Here is a 21,809-nt window from a genome sequence, read left to right on the forward strand (position 1 = left end):
AGTTTTTTCGTTTGGCTTGGAGAGTATGTACCTATTTCTCGATTTCGGATCGAATCGAGCTTCGTCGGTAATTTGAGATCCGAAGAAAACGGTGGGACACCTCGGACGACGCTATCTCTCAGCTTGGATAAGTATTGATCGGTGAGCGCGCGCGCGCGCGCACACCACCCGTCGTTTTCTCTCGCGACCAATGCAACCAAATTCTCGCTCGACGCGAATTGTTTGCGTGCTTACCCAACTCTTGCATTTAACGGCATTTAGTTCCAGAAAGCATTCGTCCCTCACGCATCCGGCGTGCGATGTAAAATGTTTGTCAGTTGGACAACTCGATGGGCTTAGGGGGAGTCGCATAATGGATGGACGAAGTTTTCCTTCCCAGTTATTGATAAGGGGAGCGCAAAGTGAGGACGGTGCTCGAAATTGCAACGTTTCTCCGAAAAACTCGTACAACGCGCGCGCGCGCGCGCACGTGTAAGAGAATCCGGTCTCCGCGACGTCGCTAGGTTTCTAGGGAAGGTTCAACGTTTATCTTTCTTATTATACCGGTTCTACGACTGCCCTGACTGGCGTATATTGCGCTATTCCAAAGGAGGGAAGAGCTCGTCCACGTTACAAAACTCGAAGACGATGGATCGTCTGGAACATGAAACAGCGCGAGGCGTTTTAAAACGAGGACTCAGCGAGGCTCGATAACGCCTCGAAAAACGAGGCGCAATGATGATCGCTCGTTTCGAGGAAGCAACGGAAGCGAATGACGCATGTAAATGTTCGGATCTGCCTGTGGTGTGTAGCGCGGAGCAGGCCCTGTTTCTCCGTCCTTCTCACCTCGTACGTTCGTATTTTCAAGGTCGGTCACTTCGGTACGCGAGCAAGACAAGTAATTTAGAAGGCGTCGCTAGATGGTGCCACTGCACGGGCGGGGAGACACGTGACTAACCGGAAACTAACCTATGCTACTACCGAAGATTAACTTTATCTTCTCTTCTGAGTTTAAAAACACAACTTCTTCGTTATCGTTTCAATGATTTCGAAAGAATTGTGCCAAGACTTAATATCTGAAAGCTGATAACTGTTTTAGTGTGCGAATGAAAGCATGAATGAAAACCTAACCTCTACGAAGAGCGCTACCAGTGAAGTTTAAATCGCCATCTAACCGCAACTGCACAAACTGAATTGCCCGCGCGACACTTTTGAAATTTGCTCGACAGACGATAATGAAATTAGTATTGTTGCAGTAAATTGAATGTAATTCCAGTGGCTGCGTTTCATTGACATTGCGGTACAGTTAAGAAATTCTACAAGCTCGCTGAAGCGTTCCAAAGTAGCAACTGAATAGTACAGCGTCTGAGTAAAAAACAAACTCCACCGAATGTAATTTAAAAGCGATGCAAGACACGCGTGCACAGTTTCCTAGAAGAGCACGTTGAGTAAGAAAGAAGCTGACTTTTTTATTGAGGAATAGATAAGGAGAATCCCGCCAATCAGTTTCTTTCTTACGATTATGCGAAACATATCGAAGCTGATAAAAGTTAGATATTTAAATGAATCTACGAAGGAGTAAAATAGCTAGAATTAAATTGGTGGCGCTCAAGTGCCACGAAAGGTCACGCAAGAAACAAGTCGGAGATACTTTTCGCGCGTTATGTTACGAGAGGTTACAGGTTCCGAGAAGGTCAGTCACTCGAAAACTCGATGCAGACGGCTTCCGAAATGACGACCGATAGACGATTATTTCGGAAGAACCGACGTATCGTCGAATCTACCAGAAACGATTCTTCTATGACAAATACAATTTAAAAAGCTCTAGACAAAATATAAAAAATATCTACAAAAAAAAATGTATTCTTTAATACCATCGTATGCGCATTAAAAATCTCTATATCTCTCGTATAAGCACACGCCTCTATCAGTACGCTGAAGTGGATGCGCAAGACAAGCCTCACATAATCTCTAAACAATAATTATCAATCGTCATTTCTGAAACCTCCTCGCACCAACGTGCGGTTCGCTATCGTGTTTGAATTGCGAAATGCCATTCTATGATCCACAACAAATTTAAATTCCATTTTCACACAGTATCTTAGTTTTCTTGACCACCATCAGGATGTCGCTAGTGCGTCGTTTAGGATCATTAAAACGGATTCGCCAGACAAACAAGAAATTGTTCGAAACCGAGTTGGTCCAGCGGTGGACATCGTGTTTCCCAGAGGCCCGCGATCGGGATCAACCTCGAGGTTGAAATCGCGATCGCGGGCTCTCGCAATAGCGCAAATTCCAGCGCTTACCTTTCTTGATGAGTAAGCTAGTGACCCTCCGTAGCGCCTCGCGAGTGCTGGAGGCGGAGCTGTGCTTACTTTGGCCGAAGTATTTGTTCGGTGTGATGTTCGTAGGTAAAGTCAATGGTTTCCTCTGGTCCCCAGTGCCTGCTAGCCTCGCGTCGTAGGCGTTGTTCAGCCGTTCGAGGTGCTCGATGGACGCTGGTCGCGGCTGGTTCGCTTTTCTCGTTGGATACCATCCTCGGTTCGGACCACCAGCCAGTCGTAGCAGTTCCGTGCCAATTATCGCCTGCTCCAGACCAGGGTTGTTTCTTCTGTACCTGATGCAAGGAATATTCATGAAATATTTCTTTTTGATGGTTTACTTGGGTTTAGATATTGTCGTTCGGTTAGAAGAGTGACATGACTGAGAGTTTGTATCCACATGAGAGTACATTACTGTATATTACTCTTGAAAAATTCTCAGATTTATGTGTATCGTAAAGAAATGTTTCTGTAAATCGATGTGAAATTTCATATAGTAGAAAATTGTTAATTAATTGTTACAGTGAAAATAAATGATTGTTACTGTTTCTATGTATTGCTTACTATTTAAAAGGGCTTTAACTTTCAGCTAATATGCTACGATCATAGCACTATACTAATTTAATTTCTAATATATGGATTGTACAAAAATATTATGATGAATAACTTACAGACCGTTAAATAGAATAGTTGCAAATTTTTTATATACTATTATAAATCAATGTTTTTAATAGAATATAAGTGATTCTATTGTAATTCTGTTGTAATAGTGATATCATACCAGTTGAGGGTAAAGTAACTCTACTTTGAAGTCTAACTTACTATGGCATGTAGAGACGAGTATGTATAGTTTTGTATGTATGTATAATATTTTATATGCCAGTGTGCATAGATTCTGCAAGTATTTTAAAATTAGTAATTTTTGAAAACTGTCACTTTTCTAGGCTATCGACGAATACGATTGCTATGTCTCGGTTCGAACATGACACTACACTCACTGTGTTTCTATATGAATGTTATAAAACAACAAACTTGAAAAGACTTACAGTTGTTAGTTTCTTCGTGGGATTCTAGCTTCCGACATTAAAATTTGTTAACAGTGTACGACGTTAAGTTGTGTTACAAATGGCACGCAGCCATGTTTGCGCGGGAAACGATACGTTCACGCATGCGCTTCACGCGTCACCATGATGACGAGTATTCAGGCGCAATTTTTTGAATACTCGAAATCTGGTTAATGTAACTACACCACTAAATTATCATGACATTCTTACATAGAACATTTCAGAAGGGTAATACAAACAGAAAGGAATAATTCTATATAGATAATTAAGTAAGGAATATACAATATTATTTTTAGATTTGCTTCTTCTTTTTAAATTAAGTTTAAATTTTAATTAAACACGCCTGTATCAAACTACGCCGTTTTAAATGCTATACCTAAATATCTTATTTCCCAATTTCAATTAATTTTTTTACGTAGGATCATTATCACTGGTCCTGCGTTTCCTGTATACTTCATTTTAATTTTCCTCTATTCACCAAAGAAGTATAGTGCATACTTCTGCGATTATACGGTGAAATGATATAAGTCACATTTTCAACAAAATTGGATTTATAGCTCAATTTAAATCCAAATAAAATCTGTACATTCAGCCAGAGAAGATTCAATTAAGGCAAATACTGTTCCCTTAAAAAACGATAATTATTATCACGCTAGTCCATAATACAGAACTAAAATTCGAAACTTGGAATGTCAATAACTCCAAAAGAAAAATCCATGTGTGTCTTATGCTATTTTACCTTACAACCCATGACTTCTCTACTATTGTATCATATTTCAGACAAACGAAACGGTAAAAAATTCGCAACGGGGAGGTTGAACAAAATTTGTTCAGGGATTCTTGAAAGTGACAACTCTCTCTTACCCAGTGGTCGCCGTGGTCGGAGCGTACCAACCAGGTTGTCGACGCGTCTGTGTCGGATTACTCGCGTGCTGGGGAGTCCTAGGAATGTCGCTTCCTCTGGCGAAGACGGGTGTCTCTGGAAGTGAGCAAGAAGTTTGCATCCCGGAACCAGTGGAGACGTTGCCACCAGTTCCAACACCAACGTTACTGCAACCACCGTTGCTGGTTCCATTTCCCGCGACGCTCCCGCCGCTGCCCCCGCCGCCACTTCCGCTAGAAGAGCAGGGTTCCGCTGACGGCGAGTGTCTCTTCGTGAACGGTCTACGTCGCGATGGTCCAGGAAGATCTGTCGGTAGAGTCCGTCGCTCCACGGGTATTTGCTGTAAATGATCGATTCGAATTAAAGACAGTCCTTGTTTTCTTATTTTGAAAATACATGAAATTACAAAATGGAGCCGTCAGAATGAAAATTGGAATCATTTTGGTCACTTTTGTGGGTGTAAATGGTTACACACTTTAGAGAATGCATTAATATTTGACGATTTAAAAAATTGATATTCAATTTTTTTTGTTACTTCCAGTTCTAAGCGGTTTAAAATCACCTCAACTTTCTAATGGAAATTAAATTCTGTTTTGCGAGAAAGATTAAATTTTGTTAGACAATACAATCGGCAATACTTGAAATTTTAACATTTTAGGTATCATGTCAGTTTTGTTTGTAGGATATTGAGTAATGTTAATTTAAAGAATTGCAAGTGGCTTTAGTGAAAAATTATAAAAAAAGATACTTGACCAACACTAGAATTATAAAACGAATAGAACTAATAATAAATAAACTTATTTAATGTTAGAACTATTGTTTATGTTTTAAACAAGTCGTCTACTGAATAAAGGATTAACAAAGTTTAATCATTCCTCATAATATTTAAAATTCCTATTTTAGAAAAATAATATTGTAAAATATCGTGGGATATGTATTACCTATCAAAGAAAAGACTAGCAACTGTGTCAATTGAAATTTAGTAGGAATATTTATTAATTACATCTGCTTAAAATGTTCATTAAACATCGTGCCACTTAACATTATTATATTAAATTGTAGTTATTGCTATACTTAAATAGCAAGCTATTACTTGATTTTATATTAGCTACAACTTCCATTATAAAGCAAATTTGATTAATATTTAAGACATTAATAGCTTCTAATATGAATAGCTATAACCGAATAGTGAATCACGAGGTTTTCTTTAAGCCACACAACATTCACCTGAGTCACTTTCAACATAATTACTATAATATATCCACGTTATAAATTTGTCGTTTATTCATTACAAGTTGAAATCACATACTTCGAGGAACTACGGTTTCGCTATTATATGTACAGTTTTACGGAAACTCATAAACCTATAACGAGAAAAATTCTATCTATAAGGGTATTAAACGGGTTCTAATTACATAACCCCCTCCACGTATTCATATTTGTATGTTTCACAGGATTCCTCATAGTCATAAAATGAGTATTAAAAAATGTAAGCGTAACAATAAGATCATTTTCGCACACGTTAAAATCGAAATAGTAAAAAAAAAAGAGAAGAAAGAAACCAAGTAAATCCCAGGCAATGTGCCTAATGAGAACTTCACGATTTAGCGAAGCTCTCTACACTAGACCTGCACCTTTTTATTCCTTTTTGTTGCCCTCTACCTCGGAACTTTTCTTTGTCTTTCTTCGTTCATAAAACGGGAACGTTACGAAGCTATTTTCCTCCAATTCAACGTTCCTCGCGATCAGTTAAATTGAATCGCGCGAGTAAAATTAGTATGTATCTTCTTGTGCCTCATTTTACTTTACACGCTCGAATCGTCTCCTCGGATCGATCAATTCGGCTATTATGATTACCACGGGAAAGTTGAGAAGTTCGTGATTCCGTTGCGATCTTATGACTCATTTTTTATTCTCGGGAGATTAATTACTGAGCTACTCGAACGGTTAACGAACGCAAATTGGACGAGGGGAGGTTGCATTGAGGATTTTCTTTGGCCGAACAAAGTCTACGAAGCGAACCTCTTCTTGGTTGCTTCGTAGTCACAGTTAATTGGACTCTTGTACTTCTTTCGTTTCGCGTTTTATGCAAAGCAACTCATGAGAAACGGAACGCATAGGTATTCTAACTCCAAGATTCAAGGCAGCACAAAATAAAATCACAGAAATAAAAGAGTTACAGAGTTTAACCCATTGTGGAGCAGCTACTCAATTAAGCTGTTGCATTGTACGTAATTTGTTAAAAATTACTATTCCAAGGCTTCTTTGGGTGGAAATGTGTGCATAGAATACATGAGACATTGTGGGGTAGTAAAGGCGAACTCAATAAATCCGAGTTTCGAGAAAAACGCTTTTTATTTATTTTTTATAAGGGCGAATAAAAAACAGTATTTTTGAAATTGTTGAGTTCTTCTTTACGTGTAAAGATATTAAATGATACAAGAAACAATAATCATTTTAAAGACTAAGTTTTGTATAACTTTGTCTCTCTCAAATTATGATCATCCGTTAGATTATTTAAAAGAAATGGATTTTTTCTTAAAGAATATCACAGACTGATGACTTCATTATGTGTACGTTACATTGGAAAAGATTCTCAAATTCAAAGGTTTAAAATTCAAAATCATTTGATTGGGAATCAATATTTACAGATATTTTGAAGAATAGGGAAAAATAAAACTTCATAAATTGTGCATGCATTTTAAAGTTCCCATTGCTGGTCCTTAGGCTTCTAAGTACAAGTTCATTTAAAGATCAGAACAGCTACTATTCGGTAGTGAACTACTTTTGACGTCAATTGAAACACGTGAAGCTAAAAATACACGATACCATTTAAGAAACAGTGATGAGCTTTGTATACTCCCGAAGACGATGTTAAAAGAGAATCTTCTCATATAAAAACACATTTATCCCTTTGAACAGTATAATTTTTTTCTTTACCAATTTTTGATCTTCATACTCAATAATACACGAATATACGATAAGTAAATCGCATTGCGCAGTTAAGCAAACTTCAAATTCGATTTTCTCGAAAACGAAACCTTGGAACAAAAAATTCTATGTAATACTTTTTCCTTATTTTTTTATGTTAAATAATCCTCTGGCTAATTATACTACGATTCTCCATTCACCCTGTATAACCTTTTGATAGCTACTTTCATTATCTTCGTGAGGCTACTATTAAATAAGACCACTGTATAAATCTCAATCAACGTTCCGCTATATTTCCATTCTTATTACATCCGATATGCGCAGTTAAAAAGCAAATCATAAAAGACGGAAATTCCGAATAACCGAGAGTCGATTAATCGACTTTCTGCTATACTCCATTCGCTGCCGAACGTTTACGGAAGTGCAGATTCCAATAACAAAATCGATGCTGCTTCCTGTCGTTCACGTTATCACCGTTCTCAAAATGTGACAAAAAATCGCGACGAAATCGGTACTGGCTTTCATTTCAGCCCAGAAGAACCGATTTCGGCGAAACGTCGCCAATAGCCACGATACCGATATATATCCTATCATCGAGCACTCGCATCAATTCACGTTTTCCGCTCGTGTTCTTCATCTCTCTCGTTCAGCAATATTCCGCGTTCTATCGACGAGTGGATCGCTTCCCTTCCGCCCGGTTGGGCCGCTTCATAACCATCGATTCTCGTTCTCCACGACGAAAATTATTCGGGCTTATTGAACGGGAAGCATCGCTCGACGTCAGGGAGCCAACCAGCGTCGCGACGAACGCTCGAGCGTGCCCTTGCGTCGGCGAAACTGCCCATTTCTCCGTTACTTTTAACTACTTTGCAGTCAAAGACGTCAGCCGTTGGCTTAGACCGACTCGTCGATTCGACTCGATCGGCCGAGGCGCTATTGACAGAGCGCAATTAAAGGGAATTGCCGAGACGTCTGCGTGGCATTCTTCAAATCTGTTCGGTTTGACGCGTTAGCGTCGCCCCACTGCTCGCCCATTGACGCGCTGCAGTTCTGAAAAGGCTGTCTGGCCGCGAAAAATTATATTTTGCCAGAAAAGAAATCTGGTGGTAGTAGTAGACGTTTATTTCATTGCCTTTCGAGCTTTGAAAGAGGGTTACGTAAATACATACATAAACGATATATTATACAATGTATTGAACGTGCAATTTTCGTATCTTTGACTTATTATTATTACTGATGTTATTTTAATTGTTATCATTATTAATATTTTATACTATTATAATTACTATTATTTCTTTTATTTATCCTTATTTCGTTTTGATGCTATTTCTCTTGCCTCCCAGATTTTCCTGATACATCTAGATCCTTCTCTTGTGTCTGTGAGAAAGTCTGTTATTGAAATCTTATTGTTTGTTCCTTCTATAGCTTCGTACTCCTCTATTAGGTATTCTAGCGTTTCTGGTTTAGTTTTGTATACCTTGCATAAATTATTCTCTGTTCAATTCCAGCATCTATTGCTGGAATTGCAGCCCTTCCTTCACTTCCACATTTAAATATTGAGATCATTATTTGGTCTCTACCTTTGTACGATGCTTGCAAAATATTTTGCTTTCCCTAAGAAATCTAGTAATACTTGAGAATAAATTAATTTATTGACGATTTAAACTTTGCTTTGTTAGGTATTTTCTAACGAAATGGAAATATTTGAAATAAGGAGTGAATTATTTAACTAAAGAAATAGAAATTCTAACAATGTATTATAAGTATTTAAGTTATAAACGTTTCAATTTGTTTATTTTAGAGATGTAGGTATTATTGAAAATTTTTAAGGCATAAAATCTCGTTCAGATTTTTGACGGCTTCCTTGACGTTCACACGTTTGTCAATTTATTTGAAAAGTTTGCCCTGTATGGTACAGTACACATCATGGTATACAGTATATATTAATTAATGTGTATTTCAAAGCAAGGAAAAGTTGAAAGAACGTCAATTTCACTTGAAGCTTGAAAGGATATTTCAAATCAAGTAACACAACACGTTCGCATTGGTCAAATTGCTCCAAATCATTTGTATTCAAGTCACTCGAATTCAACTAATTTGACTAATCTGAACAAGGCTTTATTAGATACTAACTGGCAATTATTTGGAAATTCTGTTACAGGGACAGAATATTTAATACCACTTCGCTTATAATAAAAATTGTACCAATGATGGAATTTGCAATAATGCTTTCAGCATAATCCCCATGCAGCATATTCGACAACAGGTGTCAGAAAGTTTCAAGAGTGATTCTACAAGCTAAAATTGAACGAAAATCAGGAACTACGAAATTACATTTGCAGCTTCCTTTCCAGTTATTACTTGTTGGAGGTACACCTAAAATGCGCCTGAAGTTTTATACTTGAAAGACTTATTCTACTGCCGCTGAACATTAGCCGAGTCAGACGCAACGACGCTAGTAGAATAAGACAGTAGAATATATCTAGTCAGACATACTTCAAGCGTTCTTTCAACTATTAATATCTCGAAAACGAAACCTCAAAGTCAGTTTCACTATTCTTCATTTTTGTCTTACTTTGACATGTAGAATCATTCTTTAAAATCTCTGATTATTGTTGTCGAACACTCCCTATAGTCTGTTAATAATAATTGCAAATAGGCAAACGATGTCCGTTATTTCCAACATTCTAAAAAAACGTAATAAAAAGTATCAGCTGATTTTTACAGAAACCAAAGAATTAAATCTAACGATAAACTACAAGTTAATGTTGAAATCTTTATCCCAGTGTACCAGAATAAGTTCTACTTTGAAGAGTAAGATACTGCACGAAAAATTGGTTACAATTTACATACTCTTACTTTTTAAGTACGTCTACTCATAATTTTTTAAATTTTTTACGTTCGTGCACAGAATCTATAAAGACAGAAAAATAATTCAATCTTAACAATAAACATAAGTCATTGAATGGTATTTTTAAAGACGATATTGTGTGGAAAATTGACCTTATTCGAACAATAACTTTTATAGACAAATAACATTTGAAATAAAAATCCAATTTAGGAACTTCAGAAGAGACACCAAAAAGTAAGTAATGTTTTAGAATCTTTTTCACAGCTAAATACTAAACGAAAAGTTTAGTTCTTCTAAGCTTTACTTTTACTTTTTCATCTTTTAAGCGTGAAAATATTATGAGGCAACATCAAAAAGGCAAAGTTATTGGCATCCTCCCTTAATGACACCAAAAATTAAATAATTAGAAGTGGTCAAAATTTTAATTTCTTCACGGCCAAACCAGCACTTTGAAATACTACGCCGCCTCCAGACGTTTCGTATCGGTTCGATAACTGGCTTGCTCTTCGTTCTTACGCTCGTTGCTCATTACTCGCTGCTCGTCGGCACGTTTATTCGGTTTTTCGCGCCGCGGTAATTGCTCGACGGTAATTACTTCGGTATTTTGTCCGTCTCTATCGTTGCCACCGCCTATCCTCTCTTCGCTCGGTGTTATCGAGGGTAAAGGGTGCGTTAAAAAGACGTCATTTTACTTTTGCTCCGTGGAAGAGGGCAGAGCCTATAAATAGGACGACCCCTTCCTGAAACGAGTCACGTTTATGATCCAATTTTAACGTGCCATTGAAACGGTGCATGAATGACGGTGATTTACAGGGTGACTCAGGGTCAGAGGTCGATTGAATTAACCGTGGAGGAATTGAGGAAAACAGTTTTGTTTGAGAAATGTACGATTTAGTAATAACATGTATCTCCCTTCAGAATATGTTGGAAAAATATAGAGATTTTTTATACTTTTTTACTGTATTCTTGTACACTGATTCATAAATGCGTTCCCATGTATGCATGTATTCAAGACGTCAGTTAATTGTAAAAATTATTATGGTATATTTTTCCTTGTAGTTTCTCTGCTTATAACTTTCATGTTTAATTCTTCTCTGGATTCTCTGATTTTAATAGAGTGAGTAAATTCTTTTAGAGTTTGAGTAAATGAATTTAATAAATTTTTGTGAACAAGTTCATGGGTGAATGTATATTTCCATAAATTATACCTTTATCAATTATCTTTTCAACTATTTATTATTCATTTTCTTACGAGAAATTGTCGCGAACAGTCTATCTCCGATTTGGATAAAACTTTGTAGGCTTGTAAAATAATTGTTAATAATAAATGCATACCTTTCTTGGTTTAAACCAAATTTAAAGCGTGATACTATTCTTTACAGTTGAGGATTAAAAAACTATTTTATTAAGTAATTGAAGGATAAATAGTGATAAAAAATGTGTTACCAGCGAAGTTGCTTAACTTTTGGAAATGGATTATATAACACCTAAAAACTTCGAGAAACCATAAATGATTCGACAATATATCAAACAAATACAGTTTCTTCAGTGTTTTGTCATAGAATGAATTTTTTTCAATCAAAAATTTATTTATATGTATAGTAAGCTAAGTTTAACTGAGAAATGCATAATCTGTTCAATTTTCTGAAACCAAAATTTAAAAAATAAAGTTATCTTTCACTGTTCAACGCTCATGATAATACTTTAATGATTAGTGGGAATTGAAAATCTTTTTAAGTATGTGATTATTTAAAGAAATATTCAAGAGGCATAATATGAAGTCACTTCATACGTATATGTAAGACTATGTTCACCTTTAAGGTACTAAATATTTATATCTCCTACCCTGACATTGCACGGCTATTTAATATTAGAGCTATCAACGATTATCGTATATCTATTTCTATCAGCGTGATTAGATTAATAGGTTTTTAAAAATATATGCAACTCAAGCGAATGATGCTCACTCGCGTACCTCATAATTTCATTTAGCATCAAAAGCATCTACTTCTTTTGCTATGTTGATTTTTTTATACTACAAAGATTTAACGTGGTTTAGAGAAAAATTTTCTTTTTATATGGTTTACTTTAAAGTAACATAATTCCAATAGTGTCTTTATAACAATTTTTATTTGAATTTGTTTCTGGAAAAACATTTCTGTTAGAGAAAAAGTTTCTAGAATTTACGTTTATAATAACATTCATAGTACCTACATTATAATAAGATATACACTGTGTGTACTAAAATCTTCATGATGAAAACTACATACACTAATTTTGCTTCAAAAATTTTCTCTATTTTATGAAAAAAAATAGTGTAAAACTTATGCAACTGAATGCATCTATTGGCACAAAATTTATGACGAATAAAATTTTATTCATAAGTGTATGTAAGTCACACTTTTCTGCACTTTGTATTCTTTAATTAGCGATATATTATTTTCTTTATGAATATTATGATAATATACTTTATACATGTTATTTTTATAAGTATATAAAACAAAAAATGTGTTCCAGTAAATAAAAATTTGCCCTTTTTGCTTGAAACCAACTTATTATTTGCACTGTTTTCACGTTCTGAACTAATTTTCTATTTTTCTATACACTATAGTTTTTTACACATTTTTTTGTACAGTTTTTTCAGGATTCTTATTTATCGTGTAAAAAGAAGATTAAGTGGAACAAATCGTTCTGATAATTAGTATATTAATATAAGTACATTTACAAGTTAATACCTTTACTATCAATACTTATCCCTTTTTCAAATTTAGATATCCATACATAGATATTACTTTTCAAATTTTACGAATACAGTATCACCCACTAATAACGTACTAATACAGCTAGTAATATGCATGCAAGATCAGTTATGTAAAAACTAAGACCACTTCGTGAAAGTTTTAAACAAGAACGGTTACTTAATGCATTTCAACTCCATTATAAGTTTGACCTCTTAACCCCAGAATATGAAAACATCAGCGGACGCAGGTGTCCGACCTAGCTGTGAAGGTGTTAAACTTGATATAACAGCTGGAACTCTAAGAAAACTTCCCCTATTTTATTTAATGTATATAACAATCTTCTGCGAGACTAGTAGGTACTATAGTACTCCCAAACATAATACATGACCTCGTATCTACCATATGATCTTCCTGTTTCTCAAATTATAGGCCACAACCTCCTATTCTTCTGTGTGCCAGCAGGTATCACCTGTTTAACCTTTCCCCGTACCGTGGGAACTACAATTTTCATTGTGTTTGTTGTCTATGTACATATATTCACGGCAAATATCATCAATTTTCGTTTCTCCTCTGAGTTTGACATCAAATAATTTTACTAAACTGAGTGAGGTACCTATATTAGGTGTACATGCATGATTAAGAACGCTTTATGATGTATAACAATGTACGAAATTGACAAGATATACATATTTGCAAAACGTACAATGTATCATTGTGTGCTTCAATAAAAAGAGAGCATTTGTGGTATAGGCAAGATCACCTCCACTTTTCTTATTTGATACAATGTTAAATATTTAGATTCAAAAATTTGAAAATTTGAAAATTATAACAGTCGAATATTTTAAAACTTCAAACTTTGAGGATTTAAAGATTTGATATTAAAATATTTTAAAATTTTAATATTGCAAAATTAGAATACGTTGCAATATTTGAAAATATAGTACATATTAGAAATTTGAATAATGAAAAACTTGAATACTCAGATATTGAAATATTTGAAAATTCAAATACTTACATATTGGAATATTTAAAAATTCAAATATTTAAATGTTGGAATATTTGAAAATTTTTAAATTACAAAAATTTTAATGTTTCAGCAGTTGAAAATACATATAAATATTAGTATTCGTGTTGGCAGAAACATAATCATAAACCAGTGTGAAAATTGTAACTACTAAAAAATCGACTACTTATGTTTCAAATGACAAATAAAGAAGTAGCCTATTAAACTAATAAAGAGAAAAGTATACTTCACTTTTAATTTCAACTATTTTTTTCACCCAGAAGCATAACACATCATTAGTTTGCTGCACCAATGACATAACTTACAAATTATAGTACAAGAACCACTTTTTTAATATGTATGATAATATAAAGATCGCTATCCCAGTTTTTAAGAAAACCTATATTTTTCATCCTTCCTAGACTCTTTCGCATTCGCAACTGCAAAGAAGTGATTCTCATCCACAAACCAATCTCCCAAGCACTCCATCCATATATTCCACCACGCAATCAAATGTATCTTTCTCCTTCCACAGTAGTAGATACACCAATAATTTTTTCTATAACAATAACTCTCAAAATCGCAATGTCATTAGTCATGCCACTATCACAGCAAATAAACAATATGCCAGAAAAACGATTACAAGATTCCACCAACGTAAGGAACTTTAATGTCAACAACCTGTCCGATCTTCGAGGGCAATTTTCATGCAGCAGCGATAACGGCGGCGGCGAAGACAACAGACCCGGCGAACCTGGAGAAACTCCAACAACGAGGGTATTGCGGATTCGTTTGAAGGGTAACCGCTCTTTCGAACGAACGGAATACTTTTCAAACAGAAACTCCGAAAGGGATGCAGAGGTGTGTTCGTGCGTCGTGCCGCGCGCACTTGAATGCCTAACGAGTTCCAACGAAGCCAGATGTACGCCGTGTGCCATGCGCCCACACGAACACGTACCAACGTATATACGTAATCTTAACTCGAATTCATTCCGTTTGTATTTCCCGTTTCAAGCGCTCGTCGGTTTATTTGCAGAGCCACGCTTACGCGGATTTATCCCACATATGTGCATTAAAGAATCTGTAAATGGGAGTGTAGCGAGGACTTTTTTCACCAGCACTCGTTCTTTTACGAGATTCTAACCGCTATCGAAATCTACGTTTAGAGACGAGGCTGAACGGTGGAGAGACCGAGAGATACCTAGCAACGAGGACCATTTTATTTGGCAGTAGTTTGCGCGATTAACTCGGTATTTCCTCGTTATAAACTCGGTATTATATACAGGATGTGTTGGAGTTATTTAGAGCAAATAAGTTTTGCTTTCATGTGGTTTCACTCGTAGCCTTGGCGAGATGAAAATGAGTTGTCAGCGGTGGGGTGACTTTAGATGTTTCTCGTTAATGAGTTTCGAGTCTATAGCGAGGACATAGTAAAGTGTTGTTTTGTATTAGCTCAACGGGTCATGGTTCGTGTGACCTTTGGCTTTGAGAATTCAAACTCGAGTTGCTGTTCCAGAGATTGATCTTAGTAACGAGTTTCCTGGATCTTTCAAGCTCCTAACTGTTTCCAAAATGCGAGCTTGTATCGAGATAATACTGTTGATGACGTAGTACAGAGGTTCCTCATTAGAGTAACGCGTTCTACCTCTGTTGATGGCCATGCAAAATACAGTAGAATTCGATTAACCGAATTTCAAATATTCAAAAGGTGCAATAACAATAATGATATAGTAGAGCAACTACTAAGATTTAGATAGTGAAATAATAGTAGTTTGCTAAAGAAAAAAAGCTAGATATCAAAAAGATGCTTCAGATTTGGATCTTATGGTATTTCGGATAATCGAGGTCTTACTGTATTTCTGTCACTTTTTTTGTTTTTTTTTCAGTTCGATTTAAGAACACTGTCCTGCTTCACTTATTTCAAATATAACTTTTCGACTAACTTTTAGAAGACTATCTACCTCTTCAAGAACACACTACTTCTGTTAAAAGTTCGCTACTATATTCGTTACATTTTAAAATTAGTTAAAAAAGCAAACAAGTTTTGCTTGTTATACACTGATAGTCGCATCTTTGATAATACTAAATTGGGCTACCAGCTGACCTCACAAATGTGTCTCTCGCTATAAACTTATCAAGAAATCATGAGTCTATTTAGTAATTTCATGTATGGATAGTGCCTTATCATGTATATTAATTATAACCGGGCATCTTTGTACTTCTACTGCTGACCAAAAGTCAAGTTTACTAATGTAAAATCAATGAAGAAATATATTACGCTCTATTGTAAAAACCTTGCTACTAGTAGCCTATAATTAGTTCTACGTGTTTCTTCCAGGTCTGTGATTAATCAACTTGACAATATATTTGTATTAGAACGTAAGATATTTTTGATTAATGCAACACAGGATTGAGCATACTTCTTCAGAGTCACTACTGTGAAAACCTCTCAACTATACTCATTTAGGAGATTAAATTACTACTATTCCTTTTGCAAGTAGCAAACTGTCCATTGAAATAGTCTTGAATTAATTTGACCAATAACCATTTTGAAAAATATTTCGTTAAATAACTAGCAAACGCTATTTAATAAGTAGTGTGAATCCTTTATAGTACGACACAGTCGTCAGTGTTTCAATGAAAAACTTGGCTCAAGTGAATGATAGAGGAAGAAAGTAGTTAAGAACCCACCTCACGTCTGGAATTATTGGCAACAGGCGTACGTCTTCCACGAGAGTATCCAGCGTCCATGGATCTCGTATTCAGCGACGTTTGATGATCTTTTGAATCAGAGGAAAGACCAGTCGGTGTACGATGTGGCGGCACCCTGGGTCTATACTCCATCGTTCGATTGCTATGACTTTTAGGCTTCGGTATAATCACAGCGCTTTGACCAATGTCTGAACTCTCCTCGTCGGCTTCCTCCACGGGTGAAGGTGGTAACGGAGGAAATTCGAGAACCTCGACACTTACCTGCAAACAGTCACATTTATTGAAAATACTTGAATGGAAGTTTTTAGTTAAAATTTATTTTTAGTTTATTTTGAAGTCTAATTCTGACAAGGAAACTTCAGTATTCTGAAAATTCTGATGCTTCTTTAGTTTTCCAATACTTGAAAAATTGATCGATACTTCTGAACTCCACTAGAAACTCATAAAGTTTTACACAAGGTAAGAATTTTCGGCATGCCAAAGTTTCCTCGTGAGAAAGTGTCTCATAGTTTCTTTAACACCGTGTATAGGTGCTATAAATTATTTATATCTTTAAAACTATGGAATATCTACACTTAATGCATTATAGATAGGAAGAGGCTTGTACCATTCTGCAAAAGCAGGTGGCAATTGGAGGAAGACACTTGAGAGCCCTCTCCTGTTAAAGTGCACTCGACTAGGCCGCTACACGTTCTTCCTTACCTGAAAATCAGGATTCTTCGAATCCTCAAGAATGGCATCGATCACATTCTCGATTTGCTTCTGATCGTTCTTATGGCTCTCGACGCCATTCTGTCGCGATCTTCTCCCAGAGGAATAAATATCCGTCCCATTCGCTCTCCTTCCATCCAAGTCCGTCTGTGGACTAGTCTTGGAGGTCTCCGAGTCGACATCTGAATCGCGGTGCTTCTTCAAGCGAGTGTCCAATAGGCCATCGATTATTTTCCGCTCGTTAGGATCATTTTCAATACTATTCCTCTTGCTTAACTTCGCGTCCTCGTTCCTCCACCGTTTACCCTCCCCATACGACTCGCTGTTCTTCACGCTCTCGATCTCCTTGATAGCGTCGCTAACCTTCTCCAGTTGCCGACGATTCTCCTTCAGAGCCTTCTTCACGATTTGGTCCTCGATCAGTAGATTCACTGGGATCTTCGAGACGCCTGATCGATGATCGTTATCAAGGCTGGGATTCGAGGACTTCCTCGAAGCAGCTTCTTCAGCAGCAATCGCAGCGTTTTTCGAGGCTGAAAGTGCGACACCGTTGCACTCGCTTGGCCCATTCTGATCGTCCATTCGACGCTGGTCATGGGACAACATTGCAAACGATGATGTCGATGGAATAGCGTTGGCGCCAGAGGACAATCGGACCAGCTGAATGCCTTCGCGCGTTTTGTCTTTGTCTGAAACGTCTGATGACGTCTCCTCTTCCTCCACCGTCACTTCCAGCTGTCCCCGAGTTCCGGTTTCGTCGTTGATAGCTGGAAGAGACACTACTCTGACTAGGTCAGGCGGAGGAACACTCGCCGTGAATTCCGTCGGTGGATCGTTCATGGGCTCCAGCTTCCCCTCTCTGAGCAGGCTCTTGATGTTGTCGAACGTGCTGGAGTACCGTTTCACGTCCGATAACCGATTCTCCTCGCCATTCTCAAAGGATAGGCTCCTGGTCTTCGTAGGCGCTTTTGGCAAAGACTTTCGTTCCTTCTTTCGGCCGCGACGTATCACGTAAGTGCCGTTCTTTGTCAGCTCACGAGGTCGAATTTGATCGAGTTCGTTTGTCGACGAGTCTGAGTATGGAGAGATCAGGTCGTCGTCGGTGGTGGAGAGCCGTGGATCCTGCCAGTCGTCGAAGTCGCGAAGCTTAGACGCGGAACCCACACCTGAAAGATTGCCAAGGTGTTAGAGCGATTAAGAGTGGTTGGAGTGTTATTGTGGTTAATGTTGCAGCCTGGTAAACACGTTCACTGAATTTTTATTTACTTGTACGTTTTTGTATTTGATTTCGGAGCTATACTTCTGGGTTCCTTGAAGGGAGAAAATTTAGAATACTTATCAGTTTTTTTCTTTCTAAATATAGATTATAGGTAATTTTGTCTCTTCAAAAATTTGATCTGTTGTGAAAATTTTTAACAAATTTTTTTATCTAGTACCAATTGTATTTATTTGATAGAAATATTGTAACGTGGACGCAAGTATATTTTTTTATATGATCGATTTAAAATGTAACAGCTTTTTATGATATGGAATCAATCACTCAGACTAAAAATTTAATTCAATTAGATTAGATTAAGCACAGTATCACTGATCTTAAGTGACTTTAATTTGTATGTCATTAAATTCTTCTTAAGAAGTAATATAAAATATTGGTTAAAAGTAGTTTCACTTATCGAGAGCTTTTCTAATGTACTAAAATTGTGAATAACTGAGATATGTATTTTACATAATAATATTAAAAGGAATAAGTATAGAAAGTATTCTTTAATTCGTGGAAATCATTAAAATTGAATATTTTTCTAGCAATTAATAAATTATTGAGAGATACAATATAATATAATGTAGAAACTCAAAATTTCGAAATGTTAAAATGAAATTCTCTATAACATTAACTTAAACCCTAGTTCTTCAAGTTTAATTCTTCAATAACTAATTCTATAAAAACTATTTTTCGTACCGTCTCAGATAAATTATACCTACATTATCATCTACACATATTTGGAGACTTGGTAGAATTTGTTTAAAACAATCATATTTTCATTTTGATGAACATCTCTCTAAAATCTTACGAATAATATGATGACTAATAAGCAGTTTAAAATTACACATCACATCATCCAATTTCAATTTGATCAAGAAATTGCGGGATGAAACTGTGTAGAACAGTGAAGACGCTCGGAAGAAGATTACAGATAAAAACGTTAAAAGAATTGCTGAACTACCTGACATAATCAACACCCTACTTGACAGGCTAAAAAGATATTTCATAATTTTTAACAGGTAACATGTACTAGTTCCTTTAGACATTAATAATACCTAGTTAGGAAGGTTTCCATTAAAATAAGGATATGACCATTTCAATCAACTTCCACCAAGTATCGAAATATGTATTGACAGTAATGTACAAATTGCCTACCATCACCTAAACTCCATCTATCTTCTATTAAAACTCTTAATCCATATTACAACTCTCCTGACCTAGATACGGGTCAGTGAACGTAACACGCTACAGCTATCCTGATCCAGATACGGGTCAGTGAACGCATTAAACGAAGCCATATCGCATAAACCCAACATAAACACGATCGCATCAGAGCAACTCTCGAACAACGACTTACTAGAGACATCGCTGCTCTTACGTCGTCTCCTACCGATCACTTTAGTACTTCCTGGAGCGTACAAAGGATCGTCTTCCAGGGGCACTTCCCAGGCTATAGAATGCCTCTTGCTGATCGGCGGCGGAGGTGGCAGCAGCTCTTCCAGCGAGTCATCCGAGAACCGTTCCTCCTCTGACTGTGTCCTGAAATCTGTCGAGTACCTCGTGGAGAAATCGGAGTTCCTGGTGGAGAACATATCCGAGTAGCGCTCCTCGGAGCACCTGTCTGAGGTTGGAGCCGAGAATATCTCGCTAGAGTCAGCCCTGATCGGCATAGGGAACGACACGAAGTCCAGGTTCCGAATCGAGAAGGGATCAGACGTGGGCACGGAGACACGATCGTTCGAGCTGGCGCTGGCGACCGCTATTGAGAAGTCCGAGTGGAATCTCTCATTCGAGGTTGAGTTGGCCCTGGAGAAGTCGGAGGAGTCGCAGGTGGCCCGCATCGAGAACCTCTCCACGCTGACGGAGCTCGAGCGAGGAATGGAGGATCTCTCGGACTCTGAATTCCTCGAGAATCTGCCTTCGCTGGAGTCCGAGTCTGTCCTCCTTCTGGCGTTCTGATCGGTCCTGTCGTGGTTCATCAGCAACCTGTCCTCCACGCTGCTCGACTTCATGATCTCGTTCTGACGCTGCTTCCGCAGGTGCGACGCCCGATCCTTCTCGAAGTTCTGCCGATGGTTCTTGCTCTCTCCTCTGTCGGCAGGCCCTTCGAGGACCTCCTCCTCAGAGGAGCGACGACGCACCTCACGATGCTTCTCCACGGCTGTCGGGTTGGTTCTCGGCGGGATCCATCCGAAGGACACCTTCCCGTCGTATGGCAAGCTGGCGAATTTGCTGGGGGGACTTGGAGGCTGGGCCAGCTTCAGGGCCTCGCCGTTACCGTTCTCCCAACCGTACGGTCTCTGGTGGCGCGTCTTGGGCTGCGCGAAATTACTGGTTACCTACAGCGTGTGCGACAATAGGCGGGAGAAGATTTGAGGGTTGGTTCTTAGTGGCGAAATGAGGTAAAATCGAGAGCGATGAAATTGTGGCTGAGCTCTAGGTTTGTGGTTGTTAATACTAGAAAGACTGAACTGGATAAGACAATCTATTCGGGATTTTCCGAAAGCAATTTTTTGTAGTGACAAGTAGTAGCATTTACAACTTGTTAACTCTGGTTGCATCTTGCATGTTTACTTATGTTTGTATTAATATGAGACGAGTTCTTTAATTATGTTTTTAATTATATGGAAATATGCCTAGAAGGTTTCATTGTACGTAACATATTAAATATATCACTGAGCTACGGAATTTTGTTTTTCAACAAATGAAAGAGTATAAAGAATGTCGAAAAATTACACAGAGTTTCCCATATTAATTAAAATCTACAAGATACTATTTGTACTTTTAACCAAGGAAACAAACTTTCTCCAACAAAGAAGCAAGAAATGTAATAAAACAGGAATTTGTACAGGGTGATACAGAGTGATCGATCAGTTTAACTGGAAACCTTCTGAGTGTTGCCAGCACTTACTTAAATGCTGTTAGCATTGTACGTGTTGGCAAAACTCATTAGAGGATTTCCAGTTAAGCTGATCATCCTGTAACTTCCCAATATACGTATTTAGCATATCTTCCTAAACTGATATAATAGGATTTGTGGTTTTTGAAGGTATAAAAATACCAAAGCTTCGGTACTTCTAGTATTACCACTTCTGACTTATAATGTTTTTTTTTAAAACACTTACAATAAATATAAACTAAATATAAATATAAATTTATGAAAAAAAAGGTTGTGTATTACTGAATCATAAAATATTATTTTTTTCTAATAGTATAAGTTGGCATAAGGAAAAACAGTGAAAAATATAGAAAAGTTGGTTGACAAAAAGCGTAGTAACGTTTAAAAAGTCTGGTAAAACATATGAAGCTTGGCAATCCGCCGAGCGAAGACCAGCATTCTCTGAGCCAGTAA

At 37.1% G+C, this 21,809-nt stretch overlaps 1 protein-coding gene across 9 annotated transcripts in view; it reads right to left on the reverse strand.

Annotated features, from left to right (window-relative positions):
* LOC143180522 (uncharacterized) overlaps window positions 1–21,809 on the reverse strand; it is a 125,987-nt gene that overhangs the window by 17,371 nt on the left and 86,807 nt on the right. For 5 of the 9 annotated variants that reach the window (XR_013002141.1, XR_013002143.1, XR_013002140.1 and 2 more), the window contains 5 exons: window positions 19,815–20,796; window positions 17,188–18,362; window positions 16,465–16,746; window positions 4,229–4,587; window positions 2,286–2,596 (listed from right to left, as the gene is read on the reverse strand). Coding sequence is in view for 4 of the 9 variants with exons in the window: in XM_076380303.1 (XP_076236418.1) it covers window positions 2,286–2,596; window positions 4,229–4,587; window positions 16,465–16,746; window positions 17,188–18,362; window positions 19,815–20,796 (3,109 nt within the window). In the remaining 5 variants the exon portion in view is untranslated. The remainder of the gene's footprint in view (window positions 1–2,285; window positions 2,597–4,228; window positions 4,588–16,464; window positions 16,747–17,187; window positions 18,363–19,814; window positions 20,797–21,809) is intronic. The other 4 variants (XR_013002139.1, XM_076380304.1, XR_013002142.1 and 1 more) reach the window with 2 other exon arrangements.

Source organism: Calliopsis andreniformis, chromosome 6, assembly GCF_051401765.1.
Source record: "Calliopsis andreniformis isolate RMS-2024a chromosome 6, iyCalAndr_principal, whole genome shotgun sequence".
Classification (NCBI taxonomy): domain Eukaryota; kingdom Metazoa; phylum Arthropoda; class Insecta; order Hymenoptera; family Andrenidae; genus Calliopsis; species Calliopsis andreniformis.